Source organism: Peromyscus eremicus, chromosome 5, assembly GCF_949786415.1.
Source record: "Peromyscus eremicus chromosome 5, PerEre_H2_v1, whole genome shotgun sequence".
NCBI lineage: Eukaryota > Metazoa > Chordata > Mammalia > Rodentia > Cricetidae > Peromyscus > Peromyscus eremicus.
The window spans coordinates 11,298,634-11,321,441 of NC_081420.1; the positions used below are offsets into that span (position 1 = coordinate 11,298,634).

At 46.9% G+C, this 22,808-nt stretch overlaps 1 protein-coding gene across 1 annotated transcript in view; it reads left to right on the forward strand.

Annotated features, from left to right (window-relative positions):
* Ror2 (receptor tyrosine kinase like orphan receptor 2) overlaps positions 1 to 22,808 on the forward strand; it is a 191,346-nt gene that overhangs the window by 153,405 nt on the left and 15,133 nt on the right. Inside the window, exons 3-4 of the mRNA XM_059262936.1 lie at positions 15,062 to 15,349; positions 16,185 to 16,215. Coding sequence (XP_059118919.1) covers positions 15,062 to 15,349; positions 16,185 to 16,215 — 319 coding nt within the window. The remainder of the gene's footprint in view (positions 1 to 15,061; positions 15,350 to 16,184; positions 16,216 to 22,808) is intronic.

Here is a 22,808-nt window from a genome sequence, read left to right on the forward strand (position 1 = left end):
CTTTTTTAATTCATAGATTCTCACCATGTATTCATAGGTATCTCAGTCACTGTGGCTGCCATGCCAGAATCCCACAGACAGGGCAGGCGCGATGCCAGGAATTCATTTGCTCTTAGTTCTGAAAGCCAAGAGGAGAAGGTTAAGGTTAGGTACGTAGGTTTGTGGTAAAGTGTGTGTCTAGACTGTTAGGCCTGAGTTTGATTAACAGCACTAATAAAAGAAGAAAAGAAGATTCTGTAGGGGAAATTAAAAGATTAAACATTTCAAGGAATGAGGCATGACATAAAATTTCTATTAAAAGAAGAGTTGTTGTGGCTGGGGAGATGACTCAGTGGTTGAGGGCACCGGCTGTTCCTACAGGGAACTCCAGTTCCAGGGGGTCTAACGCCCTCTTCTGGCCTCTCTGGCACTTGTGGGCAAAACATCCATACACATAAAACTTGAAAGGAACCGTAAGAGGATTTTTGTAGGTGGAACATCATGTGGCTGTGGTCTCAGATAGTTTGGAGGATGAGGCAGGAAGATTACTTGAGCTAAGAGTTCAAGCCAAGCCTGAGCAGCATGTTTCCAACAAACTTAAACAAAACTTGTAGAGAGGGTATATTTCAGTGATAGAGTGTGTGCTTGGCACACGCAAAACCTTGTGTTTGGTCACTACCATCAAAGAAAAGCATGGCAAACCAATCATGTGATTAGTCTGAACCCCTCCTCATAAGCTTTCATCTCAGGACAGTGAGGCTCCTCATCCTCCACCCCCAGCACACAGCTCTGCAGGCTCTGAATACATCAGGGATTTTCTATGCTGTTTTTCTCTCTTACTGTACCCATGCACTTTTCTCAGCTTCGAAGATTCTGTGAGACAGGAACAGCATCTCCTCAGGCTGATTCTTGTTTTCTGTGCTGAATCCAACCCTGCTCCAGATTGAAGTAAAAAAGTTATTTCTCCCAAGAGCTGGTTCCAGACTCTGCAGTGTCCCAGACTCCTTTCTCCAAACTGTCCTTCGGAATCACTCTGACTTCACTGGAATGCCTGCCTCCGTGTGTGTGTGTGTGTGTGTGTGTGTGTGTGTGTGTGTGTGTGTTGTACATGGATGAACACACACTAACGTCTACGTGTGCTCAGAACTGAACTAGAGACCTGTGCATGTGTATTGTGTGCTCTGCCACTGAAATGCATCCTCAGCCTTGTGTGGTCTCTGAAAAGGATAGATAGCATCTTGGTTACTGTAGCTTAATCAGACCCCCCACACTGCCTGGCACATTGCTCTTATTCATCCATACCAGTTCATCAAATTGGCCTCTCGTTTTTATAAGGAAGGTGTCTTAGTTAGGTTTTTATTGCTGTGAGAAGACACCATGAGCACAGCAACACTTACAAAGGAAAACATTTAATTGTGGGGTTCATTTACAGTTCAGAGGTTCAGTCCATCACGGCAGGGAGCATGGCAACATGCAGGCAGGCATGGTGCTGGAGAAATAGCTGAGTACTCTACATCTTGCAGCAACAGGAAGTCAACTGACACATTGAGTGAAGCTTGAGAAAAAGAGCATAAAGCCTGCCCCCACCATGACACACTTCAACAGAAGGTGTGGCCCAAATTAAAGATGTGCCCTCCAGCCTCAAGGTCTGGATTAAAGGCCTGTGTCATCCACACTTCCTCCAAGAAGGCCACACCTCCTAATAGTACCACTTCCTATGAGCTTATGGGGGCCAAATACATTCAAACTACCACAGAAGGTTAATGTGCTCCATGACCCAAACTATAGCCATTCCTTGTGGGGGTGTGGAAAGAACACTACAGAGCAGAGAACACTGGGATGAGTAACAGAGAATAGATGTCACCACATCACCAAGTATGAGTGCAGCAGCAATTTAAGAGAGAAGGGACACCATGCCTCACAGAATGACTTGTAGAGACCCAAGGAAAACCTGGACTCTGCATTCCCACTTGAAATTCTTGAGCCTTTCGGACTAAGTGTTTCATAACTGGGCAAAGAAGGAAAGTTTTATCAGCCTTTGAGAGGTCTCGCTGTAAAGAAGCTTGGGGGTGAGCTGTGACCCTCATTTTAAGGAGTGTAGTGCTTAGCATTTCTGCTGGTATTCTTTTCCATCTGGTTCACATCCAGTAGCCAGGCAGAAGCTTGGACCCGCCAGACAGAACATTTATTAACACAGCATGTCCCGCAACAGCAGAAAGAAGTCTGGAGAGTGGGCAGGACAGTTGGTACCACCTGCCCTCTGTCTGTCCCCTGCAAGAATAGAGGCTCGTGCAGAGAAAGAGTTCCAGCATGAGAATAGTCATTCACCATCACACTTCAGCAGTGACACTGGCCCAGTGAAGAGGTGAGGCCACAGACTTGAGCTAGGGACCACTCCTTGACACCACACTCTCTTCTCTCATGAGGGAACAAAATGGAACAGAAACCAGGCAGACTGGTACTCAGAGCTGGCTAATTATCCCTGCAAGACCCACTCAGAGGAACAAAGAGACCAGGCATGTCGGACACAAACTATGACGTTCCGTATTCTCTGCTCTTTTTCACTAAGTACTTTCTGGTAGTGTTTGAACTGCAGCTGGCCCTTAGCTTCGGTGAGGGTTGTAGTCACAGATCACTATTGGTTTTGAATGTGAAGTCTAGTCGAAATGGCTGCTCATACCTCAAACAGCTCCCTGTGAGCCCCAGCGGTGGCAACGTTAGCCTCAATGCCCACTGTGGTACTGTCAGCCACAAAGCCACACAGGCACGGTGGCAGACTCCTGTATCAGTGCACCTTTAACATGTCCCTTCTGTCGTTTTTGGTGTCATATTGCGGTTCAAACTGAGTGTGTCCACAGCTATTTCCGTCCATCACAAATCTTTTAAGCACGAGCACCATGGTTTTAAACTGCACATGCTCAGGAGTGTCGTGTCCTCCTCCACTGAGCATGCCACAAATGGACCTGCCCATCTATGAATATGTCAAAGCTCCCTGGATAAAATCCCTGTGCTTTCTGTGTCCAAGGAAGACATTACCTTCTGCATGATGCCATGCTCTCCTCACCTGATGCAGGTATTAAATCTTCTCCACTCTTGATGTCCCATCTCTGCTTCTTTCGGCTTTGTGCTGGCTGACATGAAACCCTTTATTGTTTGGTCTCTATGTCTTCTGTACTGTCACTGTGGCCACACACAGCAGGCACCAGCAATTCTGTTCTGTATATTTGATCAGAAACTGTGATCTCAGATATAGGATCTTACCTGGCTCTGCTCCTTCAGGACAAAGGATTGAAAGATGTTCCACCAAAAGAATAAAATAAGTAAATAATCAAAACCCAAATCCCCAAACAAGAGACAAGCTCACTATGTTGAGGTCTAACAGAGACCAGTGTTTGACTCCGAGAGATCAGTAATATCCAGGGTTGAAATGCAGCCACCAGCAGCATTGTCATGGACTAAGGACAAAACTCAGCCCCAGCCAGTGTCTGGCATTGGACAGCTAGGTGTCTGCCATTCCTCATAACAGCTCCTTGTAAGTCATGACAAGAAGTGGGCCGGTCCAGCTGTGTGTAACCCGGTGTGGAGCCTCACTTTCTGTCTCCAACAATTGCATTTGGTACTTGGTCGTTGCCGCGGTCAAACACCTGATGAGACACAACCTGAGGGAGCAAGGCTCTGTTTTGGCTCAGGCTTTGCGGAGCCTGGGAAAGCACGGTGGTGGGATTGGCATGTGAGGCAGCTGGTTGCATTGCTTTGGCAGTCGCCCCACCCCCACAGTGTCTTCAGCTAGCCCCCACCTTCCAAGAATCACAGGTTTCTAGCACTGCCAGCCGTTCCACTATGGAAAAAGAAAGCCCTTCCTGCATCAAAATTAGGAAAAGCCGGGCGGTGGTGGCACACGCCTTTAATTCCAGCACTCGGGAGGCAGAGCCAGGAGGATCTCTGTGAGTTCGAGGCCAGCCTGGTCTACAGAGTGAGTTCCAAGAAAGGCACAAAGCTATACAGAGAAACCCTTTCTTGAAAAAAGAAAAGAAAAGAAAAGAAAAGCAGTGGTAACAATAACAATCATAGACATGAGAAGCTTTATGGTTCTCGGGGTTATGAACACTGGTTTTCTTCTGTATTCCTAATTATTTCTTTATTGAAAATTTCATACATGTATACAGTGAAATACGATTATATACAGTCCCCTTTTCTCCTCCAACTTCCCCCAGGTCATCCTCTCCTAACATAATGTCATTTTTTAAAATAACCCTCTAAGTCCAGTTAGTGCCAACCATATGAACATGGATGTAGGACCATCACTAGAGTATGTGACTCCAACCAGTGGCCACGTCTTCAACACAGAGTGATTCTCCCCCAGAAACTGTCAACTGCCAGTAGCTCCCTAGTCAAGGGTGGAGCCCGGGGGTCATCTGCCTCATCTGGCCTGGAATTTTGCCTGGCTTGATCTAGAACGGGTCTTGAGCAGGTAACTAGAGCCTTTATGGTCATGAATGTGATGGCCACATTTTGTCCAGAAGACTGTATTTCATTGTACCCTCTCTCTAACCTCTGGCTGTGGCATCCATTCCGCCTCTTCAGTGATGACTTGGTAGGCAAGGATATATATGTGCAGGGTGGATATTGCAGTCCTGTTAGTTTTAAGTGCTGTCTCTTATTCTTTGCATTTTGGCTGTTTATGTACCTATACTGGTTTTTGTACCTATACTTGTTTTTAATTTTTGAAATTACATTTGTTTTCTTGGAGTGAGGGATCATGTGTGGCATGCCACAGTTGTGGAAGTTGGGATAACTTGCAGGAATCTATCATTTCCTTCCAGCACAGTGTCCTTCTGATGAAACTCAGATGGTCAACCTCGGGTGTCCCTACACACCGCACACACACACATGTGAACACACACCCACACCACACACACTTACATATGCAAAAATAAATAAAGGACTTAGTGTCCATGGCTTTGTGCCTGGGGGAGTGTCCTGAGCCCATTTTCTGAAGATGCTAAAGAAAATTGCAGTTGGTAGTCAGTACAGGGTGAGGGTCTTAGAAAGACAAGGAAGATATGGGGGAAGCACAGCACAGAGCCAGTGCAGATGACAGCGTGACTTGAGGTCGCTGTGATTTGCAGATGAGAAGCTGGCTCTGAGGTTCCACATAGCAGGTGCTGCCATTGTCAGGACTGAACCAGCTTGACGACTCCAGTGACAGCCCCAGGTTAACTAGGAATGGATGTTTCGTCTGGATTGTATATTCCCAGTTATGTGAGACGTGGCCCCTGCATGCACAGATATGTTCAGTGTTTTTGTTTGTTTGTGGTTTGTTTGTTTGTTTTGCCATTGCTTACAAAAGCCTCTGTTTAGCCTGGGAACTACCTATGCTCTGTAGCAAGACTATGCTATAAACGTGCACCCCACAGCTCATGCGCCATTCGTCAGTTCTTTGGGGTGTTTGTGGGAACATAGGGCTGGGCTGGAGGGGTTGCCCTCCTGTTTCTGGCTCATATTAGCAGAGTTGTTTGCCTTCATGCTGAGGCTAGGGGAGTTTCTGACTCAGTTTCTTCACCCTGTGGTTTTAAGGACAGCAGGTGAATTCTAAATAGCAGGCAGGAAAGTCCTCTCTCCATCCACCCCCTGCTTGGTGGGCTGCCCCACTGCTGCAACAGACCAGGCCAGGGATGGACCAAAATGTCTTTAGCAAGAGAACTTGAGACACTGGCTTGCCGTGGAGATGATGCTCATTGCCATCTGTTGGCTGTGGCTTTCCTGGTTCTTGTAGGTCCTGTGGATCCACGTGCAATGCATTGAGTCTGTTTCTGGGTGCTTCTGGACCTTGTAGGATTTGTGCAGGTCTGTGAACATTATTGTTTGCTAGATTTTGCATAGAGCATGGGCCCCCAATTCCAATCAGGTGAAAAAGAAAATAAGATTCTGACTACAAGCAGGGGCAGCCTGTGTGACCACTGAGAACATGGACTCCACGTTCAGCTCTGTGACAGGATCTGGGAACCACACCTACAGAACTACCCCTGACTGGTTGCCGAGACTGCCCAGGCTCCAGGTTCTTTCTGTGTGTAAGTGTGCTATGTATGGTCCAGCTGTGTGTGCACTTTTGTGTGCAGTTGCGCATGGAGGCTGGAGGTCAACCTCAGTTTCTCTGTGGCTTTCCACCTTGATTTTGAGCAGTGTCCCATAGGTCCTGGAGATAGGCAGCGTGGCTAGCTGGCTGGTCAGATAGTCCCAGAGGTTGTCTGTTGTCACTTCTCCAGAGCAGGGATTACAGCTGTGTGCTGCTGTGTCTGGCTTTGTATGTGGGTTCTGGGACTAGAACTTGGGTGCTCATGCTTTTCTAGCAGGTACTTATCAACTGAGCATCTCCCCAGTACCTGCCAAGATCCAGGTTACTCTACAGAATTTGCACCCTGATTGTTAGTCTCCGACACTGTCATGGGCTAGCTGTCCCCTTAAAGTGTGACAGTCCCCAGAAGGCCCGGCCAACATGCCAATGGTTAAGAGGTACCTGTCCATCTGTATGAATGTGTCTTGGACCTTGGCTGTGCCCACCAGCAGGTGACTCTTAATGAGAAACATTGAGGAAAGTTCTTGTCTGGTGGACAGAACTGTCTCCAGAATAATGGAACTTCTGTTGGGGGGGGGGGGTCACCACAGTCTCGGTCTTTCCTGATGTTACCTCAGGAGACAGACCACAGTGCTTCTTCCTCCTCCATTGGGCTCCTCACCATGCTGCAAGAGGCTGTCCGTGTCTGTCTGTCCCTGTGCGTGTGCTCCCATCCCTCAGTGAGGAGGTGGGTGTCAACTGTGTTTGTAGTGCCACCTCCCCTCCATTTCCTTCTTCCTCATCTTCAGATCGTCAGGCCCTGCCCTGAGGGACCAAAGATGGGGAGCGGAACAGAGGTCAAAGTCTTGTCACAAAGCCCCACACCTTGAGACACAGCTCCTCACAGCCCAGCTGCGTTCTCTCACAGTTCTCAGGCTCCGGGGTGACTCTGTGCCTTGTCTCTCTGAGCTTCGGGAGTTGCAGGTGACCCTTGGTGTCCCTTGGCACGTCTCATCTTGGGGCAGCAGTGTTCCAGTTTCTGACTCCTTTGCTCTGTGTTTGTGTCCAGCTTCAACCCTGCTTAGCAGGTCCCTGGTCATGACTTCGGAGCCCACGCTACCTGTCTTAAGTTGAGGGCATCCACAGTGACCCCAGGCCTGATAAGACCACACCCATCGTTACCTGGGGTCAGAGCTCTATGTAAGATTTGGGGAGTAGGCTCAGGCTATAGTTTAGATGAAGAACATTTCCCAGCATGCTCTGAGTCCTGAGTTCAACCTCCAGAATTGCATAGATTGGATAGGAAGGTCCATGCCTGCAATCCCAGCACTTGGGAGGTAGAGGCAAGAAGAGCAGAAACTCAAGGTCATTCTAAGCTACATAAATGATTCACCATCAGCCTGGGCTAGAGACTCACCCCCACCCCACACAACATGAATGAATAAATAACAACAGTAAAACACTATTGATAGATACAGATCACTGTCTAAAGGTTCAAATAGTCTTGTGTTTGTCTATCTCTCAGGTTCGTTTCCCCCCGCCCCTGTGTGTGTGTGTGTGTGTGTGTGTGTGTGTGTGTGTGTGTGTGTGTTTACATGTTTACCCATTCATGTGTGTGCAGGTGCACTTGAGGGGGTTATATATGCACATTTGTGCATGCAAAGCCCAGGGGGGTTATACATTCACATGTATGTGTGTGCATGTAGAGCCCAGAAGAAAACCTCAGTGTTTGTTCCTCAGACACCACTTACCGTGGTTTTTGGACAGTCTCTCTCACTTTCACCTGGATCTCACCGGTCTGGCTGGCTGGCCAGTGAGCCCCTGGAATCACCCAGTCTCCGCCTCCCCAGTGCTGGGACTACAAGCACATGGCACCACACGCGGTGTTTGGGTTTGGCGGGTGAGCTCTGCCTCATGCTTTCCTCAAGCACCCCACCGGCTGAGCTCTCCCCGGCCCCCACACCCTCCTTCCGGCTGAGCTCTCCCCCGGCCCCCACACTCTCCTTCCACTTCTTACTTTCTCCGCTGTTTCCCGTTAGTGAGTCTGTGCTGACCCTGGATGGCTCAGTCAGGGAAGCCTGAACCCAGGCCCCTGCCTTGGCCTCTGGCTGGTTTATTGACCTGTAAATATTTTCCTCCAGGCTGGCAGCTTTACACCCCTCCTGCAACCCTCTGGGTCTCCTTTTCACTTGCCCCTCCAGGAAATTGTCTGTTTTGTTTCCCACCAATTGAAACCCCATGACCTTGTGACCCCAAGCAGAGAAGGCTTTCTTTATTTCCTTCCTACACCAGGTTGTCCTGGTCAGGAAGCCAATCCTCGGGCTCCTAAGTCATCTGACAACATTGGTGACTCTCGGGGCAGTTGGTTGGGTTATAAAAATCATTAATCATTGATCTGTGTGCGATTGGGCAGAAGGGAGCGGCTGCCTGGTGATGGGATTCTCCTTTAGCCCCTGGGGTCTGTTAATGCTTGGGCTCAGCCCCTGCACAGAGCTGGCAGGCCAGTTTAGGCTGCCTTGGTGCAGAAGGGGAACTCATCTGGGTGAATGGAAGTAGGGGTTTCCATTCCTAACTGTGCACGGTGCCAGGCGGGCCCACTTCAGTGAGATTCTCAGTCACTGCTGCCTGGCTCATTATAACCTGATTAGCCGTCCAGAGAGGTTTGGGGGATTTCTGTGAGCTGATGGAAAGCTTAGAAAATGATCTGTGCAAGCCTCGTAGTTTGCCTGTCAGAGAAATGAAGCTGAAAGGTTAGCTGGCTGGCAGCAAAGTCAACCCCGAGGGGAAGGGATATCGTGCACAATCTCCGGGGAGCTTGCTCTCCAGCTCCACTTCTGGCCTCAGGAGAATTGATGATGGGGGGTGGGGGGGCAAGCTAACTTGGCAGCTCTCTCGGGTCAGTGACACACGAGCTTGGTAAAATATTAGGAAACGATGTAAATGCTTTGGCAAATGTACAAGCAAGATGGAGTGATGCCCAGGAGCCAGAAAGAGAAAGGATTAAAAGCAAGCCGCCAGCTCTAAGCAGCTCTCTACATTTGCAGCCTTGGAGATCAACCTGACTTTCCTGGGCCCTTTGGTTTAAGTGACCTGTGACAGGAAATTAGATTCTGACGCTGCCACATGTTTGGCCACATGGTGAAGAATGGGGTGGGTAGCCCTGTGGCCATGCTGCAGACTTGACCTGCCTAGGGGCTTCAGAAGAGAGCCACCAGTAAGACATGGGTGCTGTGGCCAAAGAGTAGTTAGGCATGTCAAAGCCAAAGCTGTGGGGTGGAATTGCCCCAGAAGGTAGATGTCATGGCAGAGAGTACACAGGATTGGAAGTTCCTGACTGAGAATAAGCGCAGTAATTTTTCAGGTCTGGATATCATAAGTTTACTTTCAAGGAGAAGTGACGGGTCAGGATAAAAATCAAGTGAACTTCTAATAAACTAGAGGAATTTCCACATCAGGCCTGAGAAATCTTCTTCCAGCTAGGGAGACAGTTACACCGCTTCCACTTCATCAAGAGTGTGAAGTCTTAATATCAAGCCAGGAAATGAACCACAGGGTCCACAACACTGAGGCATTGTGTGCAAGCCTCTCACAAAAAGCTAAGAGCTCCTGTCCTGTGGCACTCCCAGCCAGGCAGCCTAGGAGAGCCCAGCTCAGGCTGAGGAACTCCCAAGAAGGTGCCCAAGCAAAACTTGAGCTGGTACCACTGGGAATCAGAGTCCCATGGCCAGGATGTTGTGGGAAATCCAAAGCCAGAGAGTTAAAATAAAGAAATGGCATGATCTTATTGAGGAACCTCATCCTTAAGCTATTTCCAAAGAAAAACCACCCTACATTGAAAAATTACAAAGCACACTCAGAGGCACAAGGTGAGTGGCTGGTCAGTACACAGTGCAGCCAAGGGACTTTTTTTAAAGGAAAGATGCACCATGCAGACGAACAAGTTGTGGATTCAAAAGGGAACCACACATACCTTCTAGAAGTGAGAAGTAGCACCTATGAGTTGAGAAACCAGATAGATGGGCCACAGAGCAGTTTAGACAGTCTAGAAACAAACTCAGAAAGCCATAGGAGGAGCATCAGTACATACACTGACTATCCCAAATGAGAAATGGAGGGGATGGAATAAAGGTAGGATCTTATGAGATAAGTTTACTGCACTGATAAATGCATGAGTTTTCAGAATTAAGGAGGTGAACTAAGATCTGAAGAGGCTAACACAGAAGTAATTGTGTGGCTATGACAGCAGATGCTTAGGATGGCAGAAAGGGAAACAGCACTAATAATTAGGTTCAGATTGCATGCAAACAATGGGGACTGGCAGAATTTTCAACAGTTCCCAGACAAGACAGAAGACAACATCACTGCTGAGCTAGAGTTCTATACCCAGCTAAACTACCTCTCAAGGTGAAAGTGACAGGTATTTTTACACTAAGAATAAGAGTATTTACAACCTCAGTCCATCATCCAAGGCACAGATGTGATTCTGGGGTCGTTCAGCCACATCTAAGAGGAAGGAAGGAGCTAAGATGTGATAGCGAGGAAAGTTTATAACAACTTGGCCAATGTCAAGGAACCCCAACAGCAGAAGCCAACACTCAGGATCGCAACTGAGCAACTAAATCCAGAGTGTAAGAACTGAGAAGTGACTTCAAAAGCTTCTCTCATGTGAGCAAGGCCTACTAGAGAGGGAGAGAGGTTTTGTATTTCAGCGTTTAAAGGTTCTTGTGTTTGGGAAGCATTGTCAGATGGGGCATGATGCTGATTAAAATTAGTTAAACTAATTAATAAACTGTAACTGTCAAACTAATTAAGAAGAGAAATGGAGAGTTTTTAAAGATTGATTTTAAAGTAAACAAAAATTAACAGGCAAAATGAAAACATTAAAACTAAATTAAAATTCATATAGTAAAACATTAGTAAGCTCACGTGTAAAATTATATACAATTTATAAGGTTCATAGACAGTATATCATCATAAAATGGTAAACTATTAAGCAGATGAAAGTAGACTGTTTTAACCAGAAGTACCGTGAGGTGCCTTTATGAATCATAAAGTGTTGTTCTAGACAAATGCATTCCACAGTGACCTAAGGATCAAATGATACAGTAAACTTGAGGTTTGATGCCCCAGTCACAAGGTTTCTAGTGGTTAAATGAAGTCAAGAGAAATGCGGATAGCTATTTGACAGAAAATCATTGAAACAACTGAAACTCATAGAAAAATTGCCAACAGCAAGCAGGCAAGCTAGATATTGTTTTGTTTTTTGAGACAGGGTTTCTCTCTGTAGTTTTGATGCCTGTCCTGGATCTCGCTCTGTAGACCACTCTGGGAACTCACACAGATCCGCCTGGCTCTGCCTCCCAAGTGTTGGGATTAAAGGTGCGCCACTGCCACTCAGCAGGCAAGCTAGATTTAAAGGGCATGTACAAACTTACATGATAGCCAGAGAGAACTCATTACTACCTAACACATGTGGACTGTCTACAAGAACCAAATCTAGGTTGGGCTGTAGAGTGAATCTTGTTGACCTCCAAGAATCAGCATGTAAAAGATGTTTTTAAAAGAAAAATGTATGTTGTCTTTGGGATTTTTTTTGTCCCCCCCATGCTTCCCCTTTAATGTTTGTGGATGTTTTGCCTTCATGTCTGTCTGTGTGCCATGTGTGTGCCTGATGGGCATGGAAATCAGAAGTGGGCATTGGATGCTCTGGAACTAGTATTACACTCCATGTTGGTGCTGGGAATTGAACTTGGGTCCTCTAGAAGAGCAGCCAGTGCTTGGATCCATTCACCAGCTTGTTTTTAAAATTTCATAAATTAAATTATTTTATTATTTATTTACTTACTTATTTTCTGACTTATTTATTTATTTACTTATTTACTTATTGTTTGGTGTGTGTGTGTGTGTGTGTGTGTGTGTGTGTGTGTGTGTTCTTGGCATTAAACTCAGGTCATCAGGATTGGTGGGTAGCACCTTTATCCCCTGAGCCATCTTACTGGTCTCTAAAACTTGTTTTTCTTAAAAACAAACAAACTAACAAACAAAACCCCTGCAAAACCTTAGGGCTGGTAAGATGGCCAAGCCAGAAGTCATTAATTTGGTCCCTGGAACCCACATGACTGGAAGAGGAAAGAATTGACTCCATTTTATTCTGATGTCCACATGCGTGTGGTGGTGTGTGTGCACATGTACACATACACTCAAATAAATTAACAAATGTAAAAAAAGCACACCTTTAATAACTCATAGGTAAAAGAATCTTAAAGTGAGTTACAAGCCACTTGGGTCTGACCAACTATAGGAAGATTAAGGTGATTTATTGTGTGGCTAAAGAGCTTGAAGGGAGATTTCATGTTTTACACCTCAGTTGCCAATAGGGAAGGAATTAACTGTAGAAGTTAGGAAAAAAAGAACATAAGAAAGATGAACAGATCATTCCCCCAAAGACACCCAGTGTCCAAGAAACATTCTGGAAGGTCGGTGCTTACAGTGACTTCTAAAAACACTAGCTGCACACAGTAGTGTGACACTTCGTCACATGCAGCAGAATGACAAACACTTCAAAGTCCCCTAAGACCAAGTGCTGTCGAAGTCATGATGGGGGTACCTTACCTCGGATGTTCATAGGGTGCTCATCTGCAGAGATGGGACAAGCGAAATCTCCCAGGATTGTACCTCCACATCCAGCAGGTACTTTTGAGGTACGTTTGAATGCATGCAGGACCAGATGTGCACACAGATGGTCAGTAAACCCTTCAAAGCCCAAATGTGGAAATAGCTCACTACCCCTCCACTGGGAAATGCGTAACAAAGCTGTGATTTGTTTATATAGTGGACTATTACACAGTAATTAAAGAACGGTACCGACATAAACCAGTTTGAGTGAAAGCAGGCAACTAGAGAAGGTGGCCTGTCAGGAGAAAGTTCCTGAAACTCTACAATAATGCAGACTGGAATGATGGATAGTCACTCCCTGGAGGGAGAAATAAGGGACCAGGGAGGGGCTTTCCATTGTATCCCAGATATCTTAAATGTTCTAGGTCAAGTATGGCGAAAGGTAGCCATCAATTTTTTATGTTGTTTGTGGAGATATGTCTGGCCTTGATTTCTGTGTGCTGCAGTATTTCAGCTTTTATTGGCTTTTAATCTACCCGAATTTACGGACAGAGCAAGTGTCAAAAGGCAGGAGAGAGGTGGAAATTCACAACAAAAGGCTGTGTGGCTGGCTAGTGAAGCTGGTGGCTGGGTAAACATCCAAGACAACAGCTCAGAGCTATTGTGACCGATAGGCCAGCACACTAAAGTCCCGAGAGAAAAGTGAATTCAGTGGCACCCTCAGAGTTCACTGTGCCCTGCTTTCTGTATGCTGTGACTATATCTCCTTGCACAGCACAATGCCTTTGTAGGTGTGATTAAGGACTGTACATGGGAACATCACCCTAGATTTACAGGTGGTCCCAGGGTAACCCAGAAGCCCTCACAAAAGGGAGGCAGAAGGACCAGAGTCCAGAGTAGGAGTGTGCAGACAAATTAGGGATGGAGCCTGGAGCCAAGGAGTGAGTAAGGGTGGTCCCTGGTGAGGAGCAAAGGCCACCAGGTTCACTCAGACCCTCAGGACAGGATCAGGACAGGATCAGCCCCGCCAACACCCTGACTTTTGTCTTTCCACCCTCCCTTTGTGTGCAGTAACAGGCTTGTGTTGTTTCATGCCATGATGTTTTAGACGTTTGTTAAGATGATTCTAAGAAATGAGGGCATTTCGCAGAAGATTGCTGTCGTGTAGTTTCCATACAAACCTTTCTTTAACCATGTGGCCAAAATACAAAAAGAATAAAAATGATGTGCATCACTAAGGAAAATTGCAGAGTGGCTAGTGATCTACCTGAAAAGGAAAACAGGAAGATCTATGTGAAGAAAATTATAACTCTCTTGTGAGCAGATGAGGTCTCAAGTAGAACCTGGACTGTACCGCTTCAGTGCCGTCCAGAACTCAGCCCTGACACATACCCACACTGCAGGCCTGCTCCATAAGAGCCCTGGTATTTACAAGGAACTGAATAAGGTGACTCAGAATTAATCTAAGAGAAAATGTCCCCGAAGTAGCAACTGTCACTCTGGATGTCAACATGTGCATGACTCATCATGACTTAACATGTGTGCTGTGATGTAACAATGAGCAGTTTGGAGGCGGAGGGGCATGATAGAGCTCCTTTTACAGATGGAAGGCAGCCAGTGAACACCTTCTGAAGAGCCACATGTGGGCCTAGTTGGTGTTGTGGGTTTTGTTAGTGAGTTTCATGCTGAAAAGGGTCCCAAGCCAGGCGTGACAGCCTGCGGCTATAATCCCACTGCTCTGGAGTGTGAGACAGAAGGTTCAGGCCCTGCCTGGGCTATGTGAGACCCTGTCTCAAAATAATAATAATAATAATAATAATAATAATAATAATAATAATAATAATAGAAAAAACCAATCGGGCCTCAGACAGTATAGAAGGGCTACAGTGTGCCCTCCATAACAAAGGTGTGTATCGGAGAGGCTTTGTCCAGGCCTAAGTCCCAGGGCTGTGGCCAGGACTCTAACAGGACTGGCTCAGCCATATGTATTCAATCAGGTCTTCTAAAACAGAACCACCTGCCATGCATGGTGACTCAAACTTGCATTCTAGCCAGCATCTGGGAGGCTGAGGCAGGAGGATTGCTATGAGTGAGAGGTCAGCTTGAGGTACATAATGAGTTCCAGGCCAGCTCGAGCTATAGAGTGAGACCTGTCAGAAAAACAGCCTCAAGCAAAACTCAGAAGCCCAAACCATGTCTGGTAGGCTGGCAAAGTGTGACCAGTGACTCTCAAACCAGACCGTGCGTCTCCAGACGCCATGACTCGAGTTCATAGACTTAGTGTTCCCAGCAGTGTTCTAGGATGTGCTGTATGCAAATGGAAAGGGACACCTTCCCTCACGGTGAGCGTACAGGAGCCCAGGCCCTCCCCCTGACCTTACCGTGTTTGCCCTGTCACCCCATCCCCTGCAGGTTACTTTCTGAATTTTCTGGAGCCCGTCAACAACATCACCATTGTCCAGGGCCAGACGGCAATCCTGCATTGCAAGGTGGCAGGGAACCCACCCCCTAATGTGCGGTGGCTGAAGAATGATGCCCCGGTTGTGCAAGAGCCACGGAGAGTCATCATCCGGAAGACAGAATACGGCTCTCGGCTGCGGATCCAAGACCTGGACACAACAGACACAGGCTACTACCAGTGTGTGGCAACCAACGGGCTGAAGACCATCACTGCAACTGGAGTTCTGTATGTGCGGCTCGGTGAGTGGGGACAGCAGAGGTATGATGCTAACACACAGCGTTCACAGTGCAGAGCAGGGGACGTGTTTGGTATTGTAGCTGAGCATGCACAGGCCAGCTAAAATCCAGAAAACCACCCCAGAGCCTCTCCCACAGAGCACAAGAACTCCTTAGCCTGTTTACAGCTAATAAAGGAAAGTAGTCACATATGGAGCAATCAGTAGACCCTGGGCCACAGAGGAGCATCCCAGACATACAAGGCGAGCAGGGATGAGTGTGGTAGTGCCACACTGCTGGAGGCCAGGTCGCAGGATGATGGTGGCCATGCCATAGAGAGAAGGAGCCAGAGCCTAGGACCCGTCTATGGCTCCACCGCACAGGCCAGGGCTCACTTGCTGCTCTCTTTCTGTGGTTCTATCCCAAGTGTGCACCCATCCTTCATGGGCAGAGCTGGCCCCACTGGGCAGGAACAGGGTGCAGTGCTGAGTCTCTATGTCACATGGGACAATAGGATTAAATGGCAGAAGTAAATTATCCCGCTCTGACCCAGTAAGGGAAGGTCCTCGGCAATGCACGCCTTGGGCCTGTCATCTGGGCTTGTGTTAGAGGCAGCTCTAATGAGTAGAACAGATTTCGTGGATAAAGTTTAGATGAGGAGCGAGCAGCGACAGGAAAACCGCCCACCCATGCTTCTATACAGGAAGTTCTCTTTCTGGAGTGTCTGATGTCACTGGCATGTTCTCATGAGTGGGAGGAGAGTCAGAGCCTGAGGACAGCTGGCCACAGAGAAGCTGCTGGACTGCCCATGTTTATCACTGACCATATTAGTAACTTGTCTTTTTGTTTCACCTTTTAGGTCCAACACACAGCCCAAACCACAACTTTCAGTAAGTATCTGTCTCCAGTCACTTGCCTGCCATCCTGAGTGTTTCTCTTAGGAGAATGCAGGTTTTGAACCCTAAATGCCGTGTCTATACTACTGAATTTACTGAAAGCTGACTCAGAACTCAGATGAACAGGCATTTAATTGGAGTTGGGAAACTTACAGTATCATAAAAACAGATGTTAATTGCTTTCAGCTACCATAATTGCACAGGGCAAAGAAATGGGATACCTAAGCCTGCCTGCCAGATTCTCACCGGGGAATCTGTGGACATGGAAGTCATTCTCATTTTGCAATCCAGCACCACCAATCTGCAGTTCATATTTTTTTTTCTGGTGTTAAAGATTGAACCCAGGGTCTTACACAGGCTCAGCCACTGATCTGTGTCCCTGGACTGCATCCTGGCACCTGCACCTGCAGTTTATAGATGTGCGCACTGAGCCCCAGGGCATCCTCTGCAGCAGGTTCTCAAATCTCCCCTAAGGAGGAGCCTGAGGCTCATGGGTCCTTAGGGAGCTCTGGATGGATTGTGGCCTTGGATTTGGGCCTCTCGTTTCCAGTGAAACACCATTCCTTCACAGCCCAGCCGCTGAGGGATGCCTCTGCACTGTGCTCTCTAGGTTTTTCTCTGCCTGGAGAGTTACTCCTTCTGTTGTCTATGTGTGAGTGGAAATCGTCCTTTCTGACAAGACCCTTTCAGATTTCTGAACAAGAGCAGAACTTGTTCACTGGTTCCCATTTCCACATGGCCTTGGGACCCATGGGATGATGAACATGTTAGGTCACAGGACAACTTGGAGGAGTTAGTTCTCTTCCATCATGTGGGTTCTAGATATGAGAACTCAGTCAGGCTTGGAGGCAAGTGCCTGTACTCACTGAGCCATTTAGCCAACCTCTAGGTGGAAATAAAAATTTCCCTTTTTATGAAGAATTCCTGGGCTTTTCGTGTCTTTTTACAGAACGTCCCAGTTTCCTTGAGCTACTCTGATACTGTTTAGATTGCGTTAATAATGAATTCCCAGGCTAGTGGGTGAGGAGTGAATTTTCCTCCCAGAACCACTTCTGTTGTGTTCTAAAGTATCCCCTCCTGATGTTTTATTATGAAATATTTCAAACACGAAATGTTGGGAGGAGTTTTAGAGTGAGCATCCAGGCACTACCAGCCGCAACTAAGCACTTACAATTCACTCCTCTGGTTTCATTGTGTCTTCCTACCACCATCCATCCATCCACCCATCCACCCACTCACCCATCCATCATCCATCCATCCATCCATCCATCCATCCATCCACCTATCCACCCATCCATCCATCCATCCATCCATCCATCCATCCACCCACCCACCCACCCATCCATCCATCCATCCATCCATCCATCCACCCACCCACCCATCCATCCATCTGATTTCTTACTTATTTCACTGAGTGTTGCAGACAGCTTCACACCTATCCTGAAACACTTCAGTGTGGACACCTACAGTGTTTAGAGTGCATAGTGTTTACAACCAGTAACAGAGGCCTATGCCCTTATAGTCACAGTTTCAGATACAAAGGTGACTGTAGCTGTCACATGTTAACATTCTGAAGCAGAACAGATTTCCTGTTGTGGGAAGATGTCACAGATTTAGAATATTAGGGTGGGATAGTCTCTTAACTTGGTGCTGGATTAACCTGACCCTGCTGGATTTGAGTGTAATTAATTCATTTCTAAATCGCCAAATGAAAACTTGTACAGCCACGCCTCTTGTTGTAGGTTTGTAAACCCTGTCATGTGGGAAGCTGAGGCAGGAGGAGAGTTAGGGCTAGCCTGGGCAACTTCACGAACTCTGTACTTAAAAAACAAAATAAGAAACAACCAGAGCCCTTGCCTAGCATTCCCAGGCCTTAGGTTCGAGTCCAGATACAACACACAAAGTAATGAATAAGTAGAATAAGCATTGAAATTTGTGTGTATTGTCTTGGAGTGCAGCTTGACAGTAGAAGTGCCAGAATGCAGAACACCCCAGGTAAGGCCCCAGCACCAAAGCTTACGTATGTTTACAGAATACAGCATGACGTCTTGATATATTTATGTGTAGAACGACCCAATCAGGCTAATTAGCATATGCATTATCTCATATAATTATCTTTATTTTTTGTGCTGAGAACAGGTAAAATCTGTCTGTTAGCAATTCTTAATTATAAATTGTTCTCAACTATACTCACCATATTTTAAATAGGTTGCTTGGGCTAGGCTTATTGTCATGCCCAGTTGAAATCTTTCATACTACGATCATCATTCCCTCAAGCTGTTCAACTCCAGTCTCTGGTGGCTGCCATAAGTGGACAGAGAACTGTCTTTGATCACATCCCTGTAGACTGAGGTGATGGGCCTTTCTGTGGCCATGACTTTGTTTTTCCTATTGATTTTGACTATCTCAGACTAACCTTCATAGTGATTTCTCTGGAAGTTCCGCAAAATGAAGACTCAAAAGCAAGATGGTGAACTTAATACACTAAATAACCCCTTGGTTCTCTGCGTGCTCCAGGAGTGGCCAGTCTTTCCTGCTAAGTGGCGACTTTGTGGGTCTGTGTCCTTCGCAGTCATAGCCTTCCTGGCTGCCCTTGGTCAGTTGGTCTGTCCTGTAGGTGTGGATAGCAAGCTGAGACAGTGACTGGCAGAGGAGGCTGAGTGCATCCTCATGTAATGTGACATCAGGGGAGCTGCTGTTGGCCCTTACACAGCAATGTGACTGGCTGTCCCACGCTCCCTCCTGCCTTCTGCCCTCAGAGTGCATGTTGGTGCTGGCAGCCTGCGCCTTCTGCTGCTGTGCAGTGTGAGGCAGGTGGCTGTCCTGGGTGGTTAAGGGATTTACTATCATCCTTCTCTCTGCCTGCAGTTGGTGGTAAGGAGGTTGGGTAGAAAACAAAAGCTTAAGAAAGGGTGGCGCCTCCCTTTCTGCTAGGCTCGCTCAGGTAGCCGTTGAGATGACGCCCAGGGGATCATGCATGCCTGACATTTCATCCGTGGGCTTGGCTTTGTTTCTCCTGTTTTAACTTAGCGGTGGTTCGTGTTGACTATAATCAGCCCATACACCCCCTACTACAAACAGTTAGGAGTGGGCGGCATGGCCAGGTGCAGTGCTCCCTGGAGTCTCAGCACTAGAGCCCCACCCTCGTCCTGTTGTCTTCCATCAACCTTGGGGTGCATGGGCATGTGTGTTGTACTGCTTCAGCCAAACTCAGGGTGCACGGGTGTCTGTGTCATACTGTTTCAAGAAAGCGCCTTGTGCCTTTGAGTGGTAAAAAGTGAGCTAGTTCTTGGTACTTTGGAAGTCACCTTCCTTGGAGCCATGTCCTAAGCCCTCCTATTTTCTGACTTACTTGGACACCAAGCATGTCCAAGACTGCCACGCTGTTCTCCAGCTGCATGCTTGTGGCCCCAGAATCTGCATTACCAAGTCCAACAGACTTGGTGCTCTGCAGACCTGGGACCTCAGTTGAATAATGAGTGTCCCTCTCCCTGTGCCTGGCTCACAGGCGTACGTCAGTGTGTCTAAGCAGAGCCCCTGGCCTCTCCCCCAGTTCTCCTACTGCTATTTCAGGAGAGCATTCTTAAGTCTAATTCCAACTGTATCCGAATTACAGGAAAATAACAGGATAAAAACAATTTAAATTGCCACTGATAAGCCAGTGACTAGAGATAACTTTGGAAGAAGTTAGACTGATTTATTATAAGGGATATTCTCAGCAAAAGACCAATTTAGCATTTGACACTAAAGCCTAGAGCAGCAGTCCTCAGAAGTTCAACTCAACCTCAAGTAGAGCTTGAAGGAGGGAACCTGGACTTAATTTTTAACTCAAAGTCACCTTGTTATAATATGAAATGTAACTTGGGGGGCTGGGGGAGTTGTGTCTATTAATAAAAATGCTTGCTGTGCAAGTGTGAGATCCTGAGTTCAAATCCCCAGAACCCATGTAAAAATCAGACATGGTGTGTGCATCTGTGCTCCATTGCTCTTATGAGACGGAAGGAGGGGATAGGAGAATCTCTGAAGCTCCTGGGTCAGCTAGCTTGGAGTATTACGGTAGGGAGGGCAGTCCCAAACAAGGTGGAGGACGAAGATACGCCCACATTCACACACAGGAGTACATGCACACACAGAAAGAAAGGTAATTATCTGTAGTGAATAAAATCCTTAAGTCTTGTAGTGAGTAAGAATTGTGTCTTAATACTTAAGTTTGTGCTGCCCCAAGTGAAGGTTTTATATGACAATAGCTATAAGCTATTGTCTGGGTATTACATATTCCAATCCCTTTAACGGTGGGTGAGCTCCCCCTCCACAGACGCTCACCATGCTGATGCAGTCTCTAATCTAGATAGTTCCTTGACCCTTCTGTGACTTTCTGCTTCTTAGGATGTTCCCCCTGGAAGCCTGTCTTGACAGGGAGGCTGTGGGGCTTGCTTCCTGATTGCACGGCCCTGCTTCAGTTTCTCCTAGTCCTCTAATTCCTACTGGTCACATCTCTTTACCCTGTAGTTCTAGCCTGTCTGTCTGTCTTCCTCCCTGGCTGTAGCTTCCCTCAGTAGCTGTTTCTTTTCAGGCTTCCAGTGTGGCTAGGCTCTGGTCTGAGCCTGGCAGTGTCAGATAGAGCAGGGGCTCTGATGGCCTTTGCACACCTCTGAGGATCTTCTGTGGGGTGGGAACATGTTTTCATTCATGCTCCTGATGTACAGGCCTGGGATCACGTCAGAGGCTTGTTCAAGAAGCCCCTGCTTCTCTGCTGTGCCCCCTGGTGCAGTAGCCCTGACAGCTCTGCTGCCGCCCACTAGAGTTGCCTAGTTTTCATTGTCACAGGATGGCACATTGAAGGGATTTAGAATCACCATGGAAACATACCTTGTGTGATCAGTTGTCCTGACTGCAGACACAATGTGATCGGTTGTCCTGACTACAGACACAATGTGATCGGTTGTCCTGACTACAGACACAATGTGATCGGTTGTCCTGACTGTAGACACAATGTGATCGGTTGTCCTGACTGTAGACACAATGTGATCGGTTGTCCTGACTGCAGACACAATGTGATCGGTTGTCCTGACTGTAGACACAATGTGATCGGTTGTCCTGACTGCAGACACAATGTGATCAGTTGTCCTGACTGCAGACACAATGTGATCAGTTGTCCTGACTGCAGTTGTCCTGACTGCAGACACAATGTGATCGGTTGTCCTGACTGTAGACACAATGTGATCAGTTGTCCTGACTGCAGACACAATGTGATCGGTTGTCCTGACTGTAGACACAATGTGATCGGTTGTCCTGACTGCAGACACAATGTGATCAGTTGTCCTGACTGCAGACACAATGTGATCAGTTGTCCTGACTGCAGTTGTCCTGACTGCAGACACAATGTGATCAGTTGTCCTGACTGCAGACACAATGTGATCGGTTGTCCTGACTGTAGACACAATGTGATCGGTTGTCCTGACTGTAGACACAATGTGATCGGTTGTCCTGACTGTAGACACAATGTGATCGGTTGTCCTGACTGCAGACACAATGTGATCGGTTGTCCTGACTGCAGACACAATGTGATCGGTTGTCCTGACTACAGACACAATGTGATCGGTTGTCCTGACTGTAGACACAATGTGATCGGTTGTCCTGACTGTAGACACAATGTGATCGGTTGTCCTGACTGTAGACACAATGTGATCGGTTGTCCTGACTGTAGACACAATGTGATCGGTTGTCCTGACTGTAGACACAATGTGATCGGTTGTCCTGACTGCAGACACAATGTGATCGGTTGTCTCACATTCCTGCCGCCATCACTTCCTCACTGTGTGATGGACTGTCCCTCAAACCATGAGCGAGAATGAACCCTTCCTAACTCGGGTTGCTGTTGTCGATATTTTATCACAGCCGAGTGTTGCATGAATCTTAAAAGGTCTTATTAATAAAACAAACCTGGAGCCAGGTATTGGGGTGAACACTGAAAGATCAGAGAAGCAGAACAAGCCACAGCCACCTCACCTTGCCAATTCCTCAGCTGATCCAGTTTCCTCAGACTGGAAGCTTCTGAGTCCTTATTCAGAATGAATCTCAGCTGAACTGCTACTCAAAAGCCTAAAAGCTTAACCAGGTTAGTTCCTGGTTTTCACGCCTTATATACCTTTCTGCTTTCTGCCATTACTTCCTGGGATTAAAGGCTCCTGTTACCACACCTGGCTGTTTCCAGTGTGGCTGTGATCCAGGCGGATCTCTACCTCTAGAATGCTAGAATTAAAGGTGTGTGTGCCACCATTTTCTGGCCTCTATATCTAGTGGCTGTTCTGTTCTCTGACCCCAGATAAGTTTATTAGGGTGCACAATATTTTGGGGAACACAATATCACCACATTTCCCCTTTTTGTCTAAAATTTTAAAAAGCTTATAACTAATACAAGAAAAACTATATCCAATAAGTATATACAATATATACAGTCAAGAATTACATTTACAATGTCTAGCCCATTAACATTTGACAGATTCAGACGAAAAACTCCATTAATATATAACAATGTCCAGTCCAGTAACATCTGATAAACTCAGACAAAAATTTCATTACTTATT